General features: G+C 38.2%; 1 protein-coding gene across 5 annotated transcripts in view; it reads left to right on the forward strand.

The window, feature by feature from the left end:
- The window catches only part of CUL2 (cullin 2), an 81,613-nt gene that overhangs the window by 14,227 nt on the left and 51,823 nt on the right, over positions 1–15,563 (forward strand). For 4 of the 5 annotated variants that reach the window (XM_079914595.1, XM_079914597.1, XM_079914594.1 and 1 more), the window contains exons 2-3: positions 1,885–2,025; positions 9,661–9,763. In XM_079914595.1, coding sequence (XP_079770721.1) covers positions 1,907–2,025; positions 9,661–9,763 — 222 coding nt within the window. In that variant the 5' untranslated portion in view covers positions 1,885–1,906. Of the gene's footprint in view, positions 1–1,884; positions 2,026–9,660; positions 9,764–15,563 lie in introns of those variants that run through there. The other variant, XM_079914598.1, reaches the window with a different exon arrangement.

Below are 15,563 nucleotides of genomic sequence, written 5' to 3' on the forward strand. Positions count from 1 at the left end.
TGTGTTCAGTGACCTCTAAGCAGAGAAGTTACCAGATTATGATGTCAAGGAAGGGAGTCCCATGAGAAGAGCAAGGTGGAGAGGTGCTTTAGTCCAAGGTCAAACCATGGAAGCTTGGTGGGCCATGTTGCCAATGAGCTTAAACCGGATGCTATCTATAGTGGACAATCACAAACAGCTTTCAGTACCAGAGTGACATGGTCAGCTCTGTGGTTTACGTAGGTTATTTTTGTTTCTGAGTGCCAGATCCAAGAGTCTAACTTTCTTGAAGGTCAAGAACTTTGTTTATTGACCACTGTATCCTCAGCCTAGTACAACGCCTGGCATGTATCTAAGTATTCACTAAGGATGTTAGTAAGGCAGTATAGTTGTATATTGCAGTTGAGGGCAGGGGTTACAGCACGGGTCTGAATAGCTCCATGACCTTAAAGCAAGTTTCTTAATCACTCTGTGATCAGTTTTCTTATCTAGAAAATGGGGAGAACATTGGACCCTACCTAATCAGTTTGTTGGGAGGATTAAGTGAACTTACATAAAGCACTTAGATTTGTGTTTGGCTTATAGTAAGTACTGTGTAAATATTAACAGTTGTTAGTATTTCTTTGATAAAGATTAATACAAACTGGAACTGCTGAGGGCCTGATCTCAGAGCATTCATAGGGTTGCACAGGAATGGATGGATTTAAGAAGTATTGAGTAACACAGTTAGATAGGATGTGTGAATAAGGGTGAGACGGAGTTAAGGTTAATTTTCTGATTTAGAGCTAGAGCTTTAGGTTTCCCCCTTCCCCCAGTACACACACACACACACACACACACACACACACACACACACACACACACACACACACACACACACACACAGGAACTACTGCTAATCCATTCTCGGTAGTTAGAGGAAGTTTAAGGCTTGTAGGTGGAGTCCCTGGTATGTTGAAGAAAGAGGGTTGATTTAGTGTGGCACACCCTCTTTTGGGTTTTTGTTTGGCTTCTCTTGATTCTTTTTCTTCCCTTCCTTGGACTCCTCTTGAGTTCTTTTCTTCACAGGACAGAAACGTAAGAAGGGCCCAGGGCCACCTCCGGTTTGTGGGCTGGGACCGTGCAGCTGGTCTCCTCCCCTTGTCTCTTTTTTCCTTTCTCTCTATGCATTCCCCCCTTCTCCCCACTGTTTCCCTACCTCCTTTTTTACCACAGCGGGACACAGGAGGAAGAATGTTTCCTCCTTGTTTGGCCCTGGCTACAGACTAGCTTGGTGCTTCACAGTCCTAGTAACGAGGGAAAACTTTGGGGAAGATGTGAAGGCATGTGCCGGAAAAGTGCTCCCTTGTGCAATTAAATTTAACTTTAGAGGTTTCTCTTTTTAATTCTGTTCTTCTGGTGTGATATTGAAAAGGATTTGGAATCTAGTTAAACTGATGCTTCAGGAAAATAAACCCTTTAATTGTCTTGTGTTTTCTCATATATGGCCTCAGTCTCCAGTTTAAGGAGTGCAAACCACAAGGATTTGGGGCCAAAACCTTTTTATTGAGTATCTCTTGTGCATTTCTCATGATGGAAGTTAACTTTTTGGCTCATTAGGTCCCAGCTTCTTTCTCTCAGCAAATTGAATGAGGCTTCTCAATCTTTGGACCACCCTGGGTTATAAATAATTTGTGCTAAAAGCTTTTTATTTCCTAGAGTTTGCAGTGAATGCACATATGCTGTGGAGTTCCTTGTCTGGACAGTCATGAAAAGATGGCAGCCAGTGTTTATTGTTCTCACCACGTGCCAGGTTCTGGTCTCACCCCTTCCGTGCAGCATGCTGTCTAGTTGTGTGGTGCTTTAGAAACAAGTAACTGACCTTGTAGAATTCATGCTAACCTTACCATTGTTTTTAATTAACAGATTTCAACACTAAACTTGCACAATGTCTTTGAAACCAAGAGTAGTGGATTTTGATGAAACCTGGAACAAACTCCTCACGACAATCAAAGCTGTGGTCATGTTGGAGTACGTGGAGAGAGCAACATGGAACGACCGCTTCTCGTATCCTTCCAGTGGCACGGATGCCTGCACTGATCAACATGCTAGGTTCATAAGCTTGTTGAAAAGTGACAACAGGTTTAAGTTTTCCTAAGTGGAAGAACATGCCAGTGTGACTATTTTCATATATATTATTGTTCACATTTCCAAGTTCATTGCCTGTATGTGGCAGTCAACAATCTTTGATAACCTTTTGCTCAACAAATACTTTACTGAGCACTTAGTATATGTCAGGCACTACTTTAGGCTTTGGGAGTACATTTGTGAATGAAGCAAACTACTTTCCCTTCATTCTACTAAAGGAAATAGATATTAAATGGATGTAAAACACAAAACCTGATGCCAGTGCTTCTAACAACAGGTTACATCCCGTGGGGGGAAGTAAAGCAAAGCGAGGGCATGAGCGTGGTTGGAGTGCGTGTGCGCGCCTCTCTAGATGGTGGTCAAGGAAGGTCGCCTTGAGGATGTTGATGATGTCGAGGATGGCGATACTTGAGCAGAGGCAGGAACCGAGGGAGGGAGCAGGTCACACAGAAACCTGGGGGGGAGTGTTCCAAGCAGAGAGCAAACAGCAAATTCAGTGGCTCTGAGATGGAAACGTTTCTTATTTGGGTTTTCTACATTTGTGATTTAGGGGTTTTATATGAAAATATAAATTTGTGGTTTCCCTAGGACAGTCTGAAACCTGCTGTCCTGCATTCCTACATGACAGCAATCTTTTTTTAAAAAATACATATATATACATACACACACACACACACACACACACACACACACTGTACATGATATGTATAATGTATGTATATTATTATAACGTTATTAATAATATTATTTTATATATACATTATATATGTAAAAAACACAGTGCAACCTCCAGCACCCAGGCTATATACTCTGGCACCAAAGGAAAAAACCACAGTATTACAATACTGTAGTTTCTTAGTACTGGGGAGGTTAAAGGGGTCTCTAGGAACCCTCAGCCACAGGTAGCTGGAGCAGAGTGGTGGGTGGCAGCCTCATCAACTCTGCCCAGTGTTTGCCAGGGGCCACGGCTGGGAGGGCCTGGGAACGGCCTGTGCCCTGGCAGACTCCTGACCCGCCTCCATCTTCCACCACAGGGACCACCACACACACCACATTCCAGGGCAAAGAAGGGGCATAGGGTCGAGGCCTGGTCTCTGGATCTGAGTGCCATGGCAGTGCCCCAGGGCCCTGAAGGAGGCCTTGTGGACTGGGTGGACACTGTAGGGACCAGAGATTCTTTCCCCCAAAAGGGAAGGTGAGATGTGAAGGTATTATTACCGGAGTGAGCTTGGAGATTCCGAGTCCTCTCATGCGCTGTGCCGCCCTCTCCAGCAGTGTCCTGGGGCTGAAGGATGGCTGCCCTCACTGTGCGAGGTGTGTGTTCTCTAGAAAAGCTTGGATTTCATAAGACAGTGATTCAGCTTGTTCTCAATGCCTAACCTAATTGTCAATATTAAACTGAATGTTGATGCAAGAACAGTGAAGTTCTTTGAATTCATTACAATTGCAGTTGTCAGTAAGAAACATTTGTTAGGGTACCTATGTTCTAGGCACTACAGATACAGAAAATGATGGTAACATTTCTAGAAGGCTTCAGAGTTTGCAAAGATCTTTTATATTTTTAATATAGAAACAAGCCTATAAGATCAGTGGGGCAGATATAATAGATGAGGAAACTGATACTCAGAGGTGAAGGGACTTGCCCTGGGTTATGCAGGTAGTCATTCATGGAGCATACAGACTTGCATACAAGATGTCTAACATCTAATTTCCTGTACTTTCCATTGTATCTAGATGATAATTGTTATGGAGTCTGTCTTTGAAGAGCTTATATTTGAATTAGTCTCTTAAATTTTTTTTGTGGAACATCATGAATTGTTTTTGGTGGGAATCAGTAAAAACTGAGAAAGGGTTAAAGGTTACTTGTGTGTTAATGAGGTTGGACTAAGCACATACTCAGGTACTTTTAATGCTGTTTTAACTAAAATAATGAGCAGAGAGAGGAGAGAAAGAGTTGGTCATAGAAGATTACAAGAAAAGAGAAAATGAGCATAAGGTAAAGAAAATAGAGTCATTAAATGTGTTCTTATTCTTCTACAGAATATACAGTTAATTGCTGGTTTATAAATGGTTTTGAGATAGCTGACTTCCTTTGAAAGTGCCCCTTCAGTTACTGATATTTCTAAGATGTTTATTGTTTGATCCATCTAAGATGGTTCAGTTACTCTTGACCTGGTCACGAGTTTTCTCCTCCTCCCCTGAAGTAAAAAGTATCTACAGAAACAGTAAACTGAGGAGTGGAATATCATTTTAAATTTTATTATGAAAAATAAAGGAATGGAATATCATTTTAAATTTTATTGTGAAAAAATTAACATTTTATTATGATTTTATTTATTATGTAAAATTATGTTCCTAATTGTTCTAAAGCCAGATTCCCTCCTTTTCCCTGTTATTTTGCCCTAGAATATAAGATTGACATCTGATACTCAGATATTTTATGTAGAAATTTTAGAGGCTATAAATCTTTAATATTTTGAAACTGGAAAAGAGCCCTCCCTACAAATTGTTCACCACCATATATTAATACTTGATCTTTTACAAAGCATTTTTTGAGGTGTATGAAATATAATGCATACATAAGTAAGATATACATGTAGAGTTGAGCAAATAATTATAAGACAGACACCTGCATTATCACCACACAGGTTAAGAAGCAGAACACTGCTGGCATCCACCAACCTTCCCCCACCAGCTGCCCCTCTCAGTTCACAAGCCTTCTCCTTTCCCTTGGAGGTAACTACTATCATATTATTCTCTTGTTTTTTAAAGAACAGCATGATTGCTTATATATACAGCCTTAAACAATATTGGTTAATTGTGTTTTGAACTTTGTATAAATGGAATCATACTGTGTACATTCTTTTGTGTCATAATTTTGTCTTTCAACATATAATGCATGTGATTAATTTGTTACAGATGATCTTGTAAAATATATATTATTAGCCTATTTTACAGTTGAGAATATAGTGGCCCAAGAGGGTTAAGATTGACTTCCCGATATTGTAGGCTAGATGCTGGGATAAAAATGCTCAAGTCTCCTTACACCCTTGAAGTGGGTATCAAAGAAACCTGGTCTGCCAGCTGAAGTGTTTAACCTGTGTAAGTATGGAACTTAGTGAACCCCTGTCTACAACATTTTTACTAAATATAACCTCTGTAAGGGCACAGATACCCGTCTGTTTTGTTCACTGCTGTATTCCCAGTATCTGGTACATATAGACACCTAGCAAATATTTGGTGAGTGAGTAGCTGCTGTCAGCTGAATGCCATGAAGCATACTGTACGGATGAAAGAAGTAGCATTAATATTTAGCTAGTTCTCTTATTGTGTTGATAAGAGGGCTCTTAACCCTCATCCTTCATAAATGTACTGGGTCCAGTTATGTATGCAAGGCATTCTGGTTGATAGGTAATGTAAATAGAAGACATCAGTGTTTTCTTTTGATGCATAACAAATTACTACAGACGTAGTGGCTTAAATTTAGTGTTTCACTCTTTTATTATCTCCCAGTTCTGTAGGTCAGAGTCCATCGTGTGACTAGGTTCCCTGCTCAGGATCTCACAAGGCTAAAATCGGGGTTGGCTGGCTGTCTTCTCATCTAGAGCTCAGGGTCCACTTTTAAGCTCATTCCTGTTGTTTGGCAGAATTCAATTCCTTACAGCTATAGGACTGAGGTCCCGGTTTCCTACTTGACTTTTGGCCGTGAGCTGCTCTCATTGACTTACGGTCACTCTCCAGTTGTTGCTTGTGACCCCCTTCCATCTTCACAGCCAGCAGTGGTGAGTCAAGCCTTTCCCCTTCTGCAGCTGGCGCAGGGGGGCAGGGGCTGGTAGGGATCTGCCTTTGAAGGGCTCATGCGATTAGATTAGGCCCATCAGGGAAGTCCAGGATCATCTTCCTATTTTAGAGCCAACTGATTAGTAATCATAACTGCAGCTGCCAAGTCCCCTTGCATGTAAAGTAACTGGGCGTGCTCTCTTATATTCACAGTCCCAGGGGTTAGGGAAGGAAGTCTTCAGAGGCCATTTTTAGAATTCTGCCTAACACAAGTAATAATGATGCTCTGTAACAGAAGCTCTGTGACAGCTTAGGTGCAGTCTAGGGTCGTTTGGGACTTACTCCTTAAGAGGTATATCAAATGCTTATGATATGATAGAGGCTAGGTGTAGATGTACATTTACTATTTGCTTCCCTGGGTTGGAGTTCTTTGGTTCTTTTGGTTTACGGTCGACCCTTGAACAACACAGGTTTGAACTGCACAGGTCTGCCCATACTCAGATTTTTTTCAATAAGTATACTGTCGGTCCTGTAACCACGGGTATGGAGGACGGACTGTAAGGGGCTTGAGCATCCTCGGATTTTGGTATCCACAGTGGGTACTGGAACCAATCCTCTGTGGATACTGAGGGACAAGTGTACTTGTATTCATGATTTTCTGCCTTTTGGTAGCTGTTAGGACAATTTCCAAACCCCAGCAGTGTAACATAGATGGTCTCCTACTTAAGGACAAGATAGATTCTAGTGAATAAATGGTTTTATGTTTAAGTCCATAGTGACTCAGTGAGGGGTTATTTAAGATTGCTTCCCTGAATGTAATTCTCCCAGATACGAAAACCTGGCTCTAAAACTATTGTCCTTATTTCAAATACATATTCTATGAGGAGTCTTTTTCAAACATAGAACAATTTTGACTGCATTGAAAAATGTTGAGGTGGGAAATCTTCATCCTTGATGATCTTCACAAGTGTTAGAAGGAGGACCTCTTAGCAACCTTGGCATCTACACTTAGCAGCCCATCAGTCTTTCTTAGATTGTGTGGATTGGAAAAGGTTGTATCTGTAGTCATCCCTGGTTGGTGCATCAGTAACAGTTTCACTCCCTTCTTCTAAATTATGTCAGAGTTCTTTTATTTAATGAGTCATTTTTTTATCCTTGCTTGCTAATTGATGATTTTATAGATACTGCATTTTTTACATGTCACATTTTTATTTTTTCGCTTACGAAATGTCAATAAAATTTTTCATTTTTTATAGTTTTGTATTGTCAGTTCTTTTTTGACCATTATTTTACCATTTTCAATTTTAAGGTAATCTTTACTTTTATTCCCATTGCAAAACATTGTTTTTGACCCACTATGCAGTAGAGTTAATAGTGTTAAAACTAAAAATTAAGCCCAAGCATAGGAAGCATCTTTTAATAGAGAAAATGAACTAAAATAAGTAATTTGCTGCTTACCAGCACTGCCTTTTGGTTGTAACAGAGTTCAGAGCTCTTGCTCCTGAACACATTTTGTTTCTGACTTTGAGAATTTGTAAGTGGAAAGTTTGTACATTACAGGTATCTTTCTATTCCGGCTCCCAGAAAAGATGACTTGGAGAAGACAGTGTTTAAATCTAAATCTGACCACCTACGTTATTTGCCATTTCTGGTTTTTTAAAGTATCTTGTCTATAACCAAATCATAATTGAATGCTAGAGGGTTGAAGAGTGCTCCTCTTGGGTGCTCTTCCCAAGGCCTAACCATTTCCAGAGTGGTTGGGTATTTGAACAGGTTAAAGAAAAAGAACATATTTAGGTATATCTTTTAGGCAGTTGAGTGAAATTATGCAGTGAGACTCCAAACTATGCTGAGTTAAAATATTCATTTAAAAAATTTATTAAGGTGGACTCCATTAAAAGCAATACATGAGTACATTCTCACTGAGGAAGAGTCAAACAATATATAAGTCCTGTATGTGGAGTGAAATGGGAAAGTCTCCCTGGATTCCTACCTTGCACAGATCCCTTTCCCTCAGCAGAGAGAAGGGAAGCCCTATTAGGTGAATTTTGCTGGTCATTTCTGTTTACATATACATGCAGTGGCTATATTGAGACGTTAACTTTGTTGATGTAAAACATTTGAGCACATAATTAGCATATCATGTTGAAATTATGGTACTGAATTGCTGATTTTTCAGTATCAAGTAAGTTGTGTATTCTAGAAATGTGTATATATGGCTTAAGGGAAGATTAGAGGAGCAAATATCATCATCATGTTGGATGGAAGTTCTGGAAGTAGGTATTCAGAACTTAAAGATAATAAATGTGTCACTTCTGATTGTTGATCTAGAGCCTGGCCAAATTTAGTCATTTAAAAAAATTTTGTTCTTTCTTTTTTTTTTTTGGCAGTGCTGTGTGACTTGTGGGATCTTAGTTCCCTAAGGGATTGAACCCAGGCCCACGGCAGTGAAAACTCCGAGTCTTAACCACTGGACTGCCAGGGAATGAAAAAAAATTTAATTTAAATTTAAGTATGATATACGTGCTGACTGGTGAATGTAAAGGTGAATTCTCACAAAGTGAGCGCACCTGTGTACCCAGTAAACAGAGTGCTCCTACCAACCAGGAACCTCTGTTCCGCAGTCGCTGAAGTTAACTGCTGTCCCGGCTTCTACAACACCTAATTCTGACAGCCCTTTTACATCTAGTTTTACTAGGATAGGCTTGTGATCAGTTAAGATTTAAATTATGTCATGAACTAGGACTATTTTTTCTAAAGGCATTTTTAGCTGAAACCTGGAGGGACCCCAGGCTGATCCGGGAGCTCATGTAGTACCTTACTTTGAAGCTCCTTCTCCATTGATGACTTGTTCCCTCTCCCCTCCACCAAACCATGTCAATTCTCTATAGAATTTGTGTCCAGATAAATTAAAAAATTTTTCTTTCTTAGATAGTGTATATTCAAGTCTCTACTTTCTTTGTAATACAGGTGAATATTTTTTATGTTATTGCTGAAAAATAGCTCTTATATCTGTACTATTTTATTTAATCTTCCAGTCTATAAAGGTTCATTATGATATCTAAGTTGACTTAAAATAACTTAATAGTTTCTTTTTTTTTTTAACATCTTTTTTGGAGTATAATTGCTTTACAATGGTGTGTTAGTTTCTGCTTTATAACAAAGTGAATCAGCTATACATATACATATATCCCCATATCTCCTCCCTTTTGTGTTTCCCACCCACCCTCCCAATCCCTAAAATAACTTAATAGTTTCTTATTGTAACTTTTTTTGCTATAAAGAAACCTGGCACAGTGATATTACACTATTTGGGTGATATTTTTGCTTCACCATGTTTGTTTTTTAAGTATGTAAATAAAATTTTAAATATTTAATATAATAGTAATCGAACAAATATATATACATGGATACATGGAGATATTTTATTGGTTACTAATTACAATTAAAAATAAACAATGAAAGAATTTGGAGGGAACATAAGAAAGTCTGACTGAGGCCTCCCAGACAATGACATCACGTGGAGAGGGCTGCTTGCTCTTTTTGGGGTGAGGATACAAGGTAAAGAGTCAGAGCATGTGAGGTTGATTTCCCACCTCCCTTCTATCACCATTGTGTCGGGTAAGTGTCTTTCATTCTGTGTATGTATCTATATAATCCTAAACTGCAAAAATGAAATAAGGATTTTTCATTTTTTAATGCCAGACTTGAGTTAAATCTTTTGTTTTAAAGTAGTATCTTCAATGAATATGAAAACCTTAACAATTTAACTAGAGATATCTATGCTTTATGTGTGGCCTATCCTGAACCCCTTGGAGAAAGACTTTATACAGAAACTAAGATTTTTTTGGAAAATCACGTACGGCATTTGCACAAGGTAAGGATTGATATATACATGATGTAAATGTGTTTATGGCTACATAGTTATTTGACTAGTTCACTGTTTTCCAGTGCAGAACTTGTATCAGGTTAAGGTTATTTGTTTTGTTTCCTAATTAGCATTTTTCTAATATGTGTACAAGAGCTTTGGGTCAAGCTCTGTGTTAGGTTCTCCAAGGGAAGTCAGTTTAGTTGCTCCAGATCATACAACTAGTAAGTTAAAGAGTAGGGTTTCAAATCAAGATGTGTTCAATTTGAAATCAAGTGCTTACATATATCCTCTGGATGGTGTTTATAGAACCAAGTTTTCTTTACTGTTGCTTCCCACCTCTTGGTGAATCTCTGTCTTTATATTCAACATTTTAGCTGCCTCTTCATATCCTATATAAGGTCTTTAAAAACCTAGAATTAAAAAGGAGAATGGTAAATTAAAAAGTATGATAGAAAGCCTCTGTGACCAGTTATTTTGGTCAGTGTGCCATGTGCATGAGGGCGACATCACCGACTTGATCTCTGTATAAGCAGTGAATGAATTTTGTAGTATTTGGCTACACGCAGCATTTCTGACTTCTTTTGGATTACTGATCTTATCAGGAACTGGATGAGATCATTTATTCTTTGAACTAGAAACTTGACTACCTTCTTTTCCCCCCCAGTATTTTATTTTATTTATTTTTAAAAATTTTTTATTTTATATTGGAGTATAGCCAATTAACAATGTTGTGATAGTTTCAGGTGCACAGCAAAGCGACTCAGCCATACATATACGTGTATCCATTCTCCCCGAAACTCCCTTCCCATCCAGGCTGCCATATAACATTGAGTAGAGTTCCGTGCACTATACAGTAGGTCCCTGTTGGTTATCCATTTATTTTATTTATTTTATACATCTTTATTGGAGTATAATTGCTTCACAATGCTGTGTTAGTTACAGTTGTACAACAAAGTGAATCAGCCATATGCATACGTATATCCCCATATCCCCTCCCTCTTGTGTCTGCCTCCCACTCTCCCTATCCCACCCCTCTAGGTCATCACAAAGCGCCGAGCTGATCTCCCTGTGCTATGCTGCTGCTTCCCACTAGCTATCTGTTTTACATTTGGTAGTATATATATATATGTCGATGCTACTCTTGCTTCACCCCAGCTTCCCCCTCCCCCAATGGTGTGTCCTCAAGTCCATTCTCTATGTCTGCATCTTTATTCCTGCCCTGCCACTAGGTTCATCAGTACCATTTTTTAAAAAAATTCCACATATATGCGTTAACATATGGTATTTGTTTTTCTCTTCCTGACTGACTTCGCTCTGTATGACAGGCTCTAGGTCCATCCACCTCACTACAGATTACTCAATTTCATTTCTTTTTATGGTTGAGTAGTATTCCATTGTATATATGTGCCACATCTTCTTTATCCATTCATCTGTCGATGGACACTTAGGTTGTTGCTTCCATGTCCTGGCTGTTGTAAATAGTGCTGCGGTGAACATTGGAGTACATGTCTCTTTTTGAATTATGGCTTTCTCAGGGTATATGCCCAGTAGTGGGATTGCTGGGTCATATGGTAGTTCTATTTTTAGTTTTTTAAGGAATGTCCATACTGTTCTCCATAGTGGCTCTATCAATTTACATTCCCACCAACAGTGCAGGAGGGTTCCCTTTTCTCCACACCCTCTCCAGCATTTATTGTTTCTAGATTTTTTGATAAGGGCCATTCTGACCAGTGTGAGGTGATACCTCATTGTAGTTTTGATTTGCATTTCTCTAATAGTGATGTTGGGCATCTTTTCATGTGCCTTTTGGCTATGTGTATGTCTTCTTTGGTGAAATGTCTATATAGGTCTTATGCCCATTTCTTAATTGGGTTGCTTGCTCTTTTGATATTGAGCTCCATGAGCTGTTTGTATAGTTTGGAGACTAATCCTTTGTCTGTTTCTTCATTTACAAATATTTTCTCCCATTCTGAGGGTTGTCTTTTCGTCCAGTTTATGGTTTACTTTGCTGTGCAAAAGCTTTTAATTAGGTTCCATTTGTTTATTTTTGTTTTTTCATTACTCTAGGAGGTGGGTCAAAAAAAGATCTTGCTGTGGTTTATGTCAAAGAGTGTTTTTCCTGTATTTTCCTCTAAGAGTTTTATAGTATCCGGTCTTACATATAGGTCTTTAACCCATTTGGAGTTTATTTTTGTGTATGGTGTTAGGTAGTATTCTAATTTCATTCTTTTACATGTAGCTGTCCACTTTTCCCACCACCACTTATTGAAGAGGCTGTCTTTTCTCCATTGTATGGTCTTGCCTCCTTTGTCGTAAATTAGGTGACCGTATGTGCATGTGTTCATCTCTGGGCTTTCTATCCTGTTCCATTGATTATATTTCTGTTTTTGTGCCAGTGCCATACTGTCTTGATTACTGTAGCTTTGTAGTATAGTTTGAAGTTGGGGAGCCTGATTCCTCCAGCTCCGTTTTTCTTTCTCAAGATTGCTTTGGCTATACGAAGCCACCATCACCCTGATACCAAAACCAGAAAAAGATATCACAAAAAAGAAAATTGTAGACCAATATCACTGATGAACATAGATGCAAAAATTCTGAACAAAATACTAGCAAACAGAATCCAACAACATATTAAAAGGATCATACACCATGATCAAGTGGAATTTATCCCAGGAGTGCAAGGATTCTTTAATATATACAAATCAATCAATGTGATACACCAAATTAACAAATTAAGGAATAAAAACCATACGATCATCTCAGTAGATGCAGGAAAAGCTTTTGACAAAATTCAACACTTATTTATGATAAAAACTCTCCAGAAAATGGGCATAGAGGGAACCTACCTCAGCATAATAAAGGCCATATATGGCAAACCCACCGTAAACATCATGCTCAATGGTGAAAAACTGAAAGCATTTCCACTAAGATCAGCAACAAGACAAGGATGTCCACTCTTGCCACTCTTATTCAACATAGTTTTGGAAGTCCTAGCCACGGCAATCAGAGAAGAAAAAGAAATAAAAGGAATACAAATTGGAAAAGAAGAAGTAAAACTGTCACTGTTCACAGATGACATGATACTATACATAAAAAATCCTAAAGATGCAACCAGAAAACTACTAGAACTAATCGATGAATTTGGTAAGGTTGCAGGATACAAAATGAATGCACAGAAATCTCTGGCATTCCTATGTACTAACAATGAAAAATCAGAAAGAGAAATTAAGGAAACACTCCCATTTACCATTGCAACAAAAAGAATAAAATACCTAGGAATAAACCTACTTAAGGGGGTGAAAGACTTATACTCAGAAAACTATAAAACACTGATGAAAGCAATCAAAGATGACATAAACAGATGGAAAAATATACCATGTTCTTGGATTGGAAGAATCAGTATTGTGAAAATGACCCAAAGCAATCTACAGATTCAGTGCAATCCCTATCAAACTATCAATGGCATTCTTCGCAGAATTAGAACAAAGAATTTTACAATTTGTATGGAAACACAACCCGAATAGCGAAAGGTTATCCATTTTAATTATATCAGTGTGTACATGTCTATCCCATATTCCCTAACTATCCCTTTCCCCCATCCTTCCCCCCTGGTAACCATAAGTTCCTTCTCTAAGTCTGTGGAAGCTTGACTACCTTTTGTTAGCCCTGTGACCCTGGACAGCTCACCTAACCTACCTTGTAGATTGAACTTCATGTTCCTTTATCTGTAAAATGGAGATAAAGTAACACAGTCTGTGTAATAATATGTCTAACCCTGTACATGACTAGGAGTAGATCTTTTTCAAATGGTAATAACCCATAAGTAGAGCACAATTGATCCTGTGATATTTCCCTTATAACATTTGAAGAAAAGCTCAGTTTTTCAAAGTCTATTTTATCTATCTGTTTATTTTCTTTTATTTTGTTTTCATTGAAATGTAGTTGACATACAATATTTTGTAAGCTCAGATTTTCAGAGCCGATTTTATCTGTTTATTTTCTTTTCATTGGAATATAGTTGACATACAATATTTTGTTAGTTTCAGGTAAACTACATAGTGATTCAACATTTGCATACATTATGAAATGATCACCAAATTAAGCCTAGTTACCATCTGTCCTTATACAAAGTTATTACAATATTATCGACCATATTCCTTGCACTCTACGTTACATCCCCATGACTTATTTATTTTCTAACTGGAAGTTTGTACCTCTTAATCCCTTTCACCTTTTTGGCCCCCTACTCCAGCCTTCTCCCCTCTGGCAACCACCTGTTTGTTCTCTGTATCTCTGAGTCTGTGTCTATTTTGTTTTGCAAGTTCGTTTGTTTTTCAGATTACACATATGAGTGAGATGATGCGGTATTTGTCTTTCTCTGTGTGACTTATTTCACTTAGCATGATACCCTCTGGGTTCATCCATGTTGTTTTAAATGGCGAGATTTCATTCTTTATATGGCTGAGTAATATCCCATTGTATATATATATACCACATCTTCTTTATCCGTTTGTCTATTGTTGGACACTCAGATTGCTTATGTGTCTTGGCTATTTGTAAGTAATGCTGCTATAACTGCTATGAACATTGCGGTGCATGTATCTTTTTGAATTAGTGTTTTCTTTTTCTTCAGGTAAATACCCAGGAGTGGAATTGCTGGCTCACATGGTAGTTCTGTTTTTAATTTTTTGAGGAACACCCTGTTTTCCATACTGGCTGCACCAGTTTACAGTCCCATCAGTAGTGCATGAGGGTTCCCTTTTCTATAGATCCTTGCCAGCACTTGCTATTTCTTGACTTTATTTATTTATTTATTTTTGGCTACGTTGGGTCTTCGTTGCTGCACACGGGCTTTCTCTAGTTGCGGCAAGCGGGAGCTACTCTTCATTGTGGTACGTGGGCTTCTCATTGTGGTGGCTTCTCTTGTTGTGGAGCACGGGCTCTAGGTGCGTGGGCTTCAGTATTTGTGGCACGTGGGCTCAATAGTTGTGGCTCGCAGGCTCAGTAGTTGTGGCACACGGGTTTAGTTGCTCCACGGCAAGTGGGATCTTCCCGGACCAGGACTCGAACCCGTGTCCCCTGCATTGTCAGGCAGATTCTTAACCACTGCGCCACCAGGGAAGTCCTATTTCCTGACTTTTGATGATAACCATTCTGACAGATGTGAGGTTATAGCTCATTCTGTTTTTGATTTGCAGGAAATGCTCTACTTTTCATTTTATATGGCAGATACATTTTAGTGTTCTAGTATGTGCATTTATCAGTTTATGAAAGTGGTTTTAATGACAAGTAATTTAACTTAGTCTTAACATTTTTCATATGTTAGTTTTGAAGTTAAAGTTCTGCTGTTGTGAGCTGGTTAGCTTTGGTTATAATATACTAGATAACTGTGTGAGTCATTTATAAATTTTGCAATTTTATGTTTTAACGTAGGTTGTAAATGTGATTTTTAAAAACTTTTTATTTTGAAATAATTTTAAGCTTATAGAAAAGTTGCAAAAATAATACAAAGACTTCTCAAATACTTTTTACCCAGCTTCGTAATATTAACATCTTGCGTAACAGTGGTACAATTATTAAAACCAAGAAATTAACATTGGTATAATTGTGTGATTGAAAAATTACAATTGTGAAGTATTTTATGAAAGTTTAGAATATTTATATAATTGTATACCATATTTTCTCTCAAGTCCAGTGACAAAAAAAGAAGTTGGCTGTTATGTAGATGACAAAGTAAATTGTTAATATAGCCAACAGAACTGAAAAGTTTCACCTGTGAGAACTTTTTAAATTACTAAAGTATTGC

This window comes from Stenella coeruleoalba, assembly GCF_951394435.1.
Source record: "Stenella coeruleoalba genome assembly, chromosome: 2".
Taxonomy (NCBI): domain Eukaryota; kingdom Metazoa; phylum Chordata; class Mammalia; order Artiodactyla; family Delphinidae; genus Stenella; species Stenella coeruleoalba.